At 41.1% G+C, this 1,146-nt stretch overlaps 1 protein-coding gene across 1 annotated transcript; it reads left to right on the forward strand.

Moving 5' to 3' along the window:
* LOC133890184 (uncharacterized) lies at positions 1-1,146 on the forward strand. Its single transcript, XM_062330647.1, has 2 exons — positions 1-525; positions 656-1,146. Exons 1-2 carry the CDS (start codon positions 69-71, stop codon positions 1,144-1,146), a joined length of 948 nt encoding a protein of 315 aa, XP_062186631.1. The 5' UTR covers positions 1-68.

The raw sequence follows: 1,146 nt of genomic DNA on the forward strand, positions 1-1,146 counted from the left end.
TAACCACCACCAAGCATCTGTCTTTACCTGCCGAACTAACCCAACATCAAACCGCCATCTATTGTATAATGGGGAACCTTAGCGACAGTCTACTACATGCAGAGAAAGACGCTGCATACCATGCTCTTCTTTTCTTGCAGCAGACAGTGAAGCTTCAAGTACGTGACTACAACTATCTCTTAATTACCAAGATCAGGCAACTCAATAGACGAGTTTTGGCTCAACAGCTTACCATGGCGAGTGAAATTCAAACATTGCTTAATGCTTGGGAGAAAATGACTATCCAGTTATATGCATCATCAAACAATGTTGAAGATACATTGTTATCCTATTTCTCTCCAGACCCTACGGGGCCTTACTCATGTGAAATTCACACTATACTTTCTCATATTAAACAGCTGACACGCTCTATCCAAAATTCGACTCACGCCTCACTTACGAAGGTGAATCAGTTTGACCAACAATACTTCAATCTCTATAGATGTTTATCTTCAGACGAAAACTCTGTTGGTTTGCAAACGCCAGGTCCGTTTCGTCTCTTCTTATGTTTTACCTGCACGCTATACAACCCTTCGCTATAGCATTTGCCTTCACTTCTTTTTACCTTAGATGTTGTCCACCATGGCTAAATATACAACCCTGCCTATTCCTGCAGAGCTACATCGCATGGCCGTCGTCGCTCTCTCTCCAAAGTTTATGTTTACTGAGATGATGACAGCAGCTCAACTTCCCATGCCAACATACACTCACATCGAGATATATGAGGATGAATATGCCAGCTGCATCGAATTTTATCCCAATATAAATTTATTCATCCAGGATGGGCCACGACAGAAGATATGTGGTTTCGCACCAGCTTCACAACAGGCTGCTGAAGAAGCAGCTGCTCTCCAAGCAATTGGGTATATGGAATCAGAAGCGCATATGCAGCTCCAAGATTTCAACTACGCTAATAAGGAAAATGCATTAGATGAGCATAGGTCTTTGTTAAAGAAGACAGAGCAGCAGACTAAGGCAATGAAAATTATCTCTAAAGATTGGAATACTGCCATGAATGAATTTGCAGCAGCTTGTGATCTATTTAATGCTAATGTGATCTATTTAGTGCTAATTTCTTTTGCGAAGTATTCTGCAATTCTAAGGTAA

The sequence above is a fragment of the Phragmites australis genome, chromosome 14 (genome assembly GCF_958298935.1).
Source record: "Phragmites australis chromosome 14, lpPhrAust1.1, whole genome shotgun sequence".
Classification (NCBI taxonomy): Eukaryota; Viridiplantae; Streptophyta; class Magnoliopsida; order Poales; family Poaceae; genus Phragmites; species Phragmites australis.

Excerpts from the sequence above, each read along its gene's own strand:
- LOC133890184 (XM_062330647.1), top strand. The coding sequence starts at position 69 with ATGGGGAACCTTAGCGACAGTCTACTACATGCAGAGAAAGACGCTGCA. Across the intron at positions 526-655 it reads TGTTGGTTTGCAAACGCCAG|AGCTACATCGCATGGCCGTC; the intron begins GTCCGTTTCGTC and ends CTATTCCTGCAG.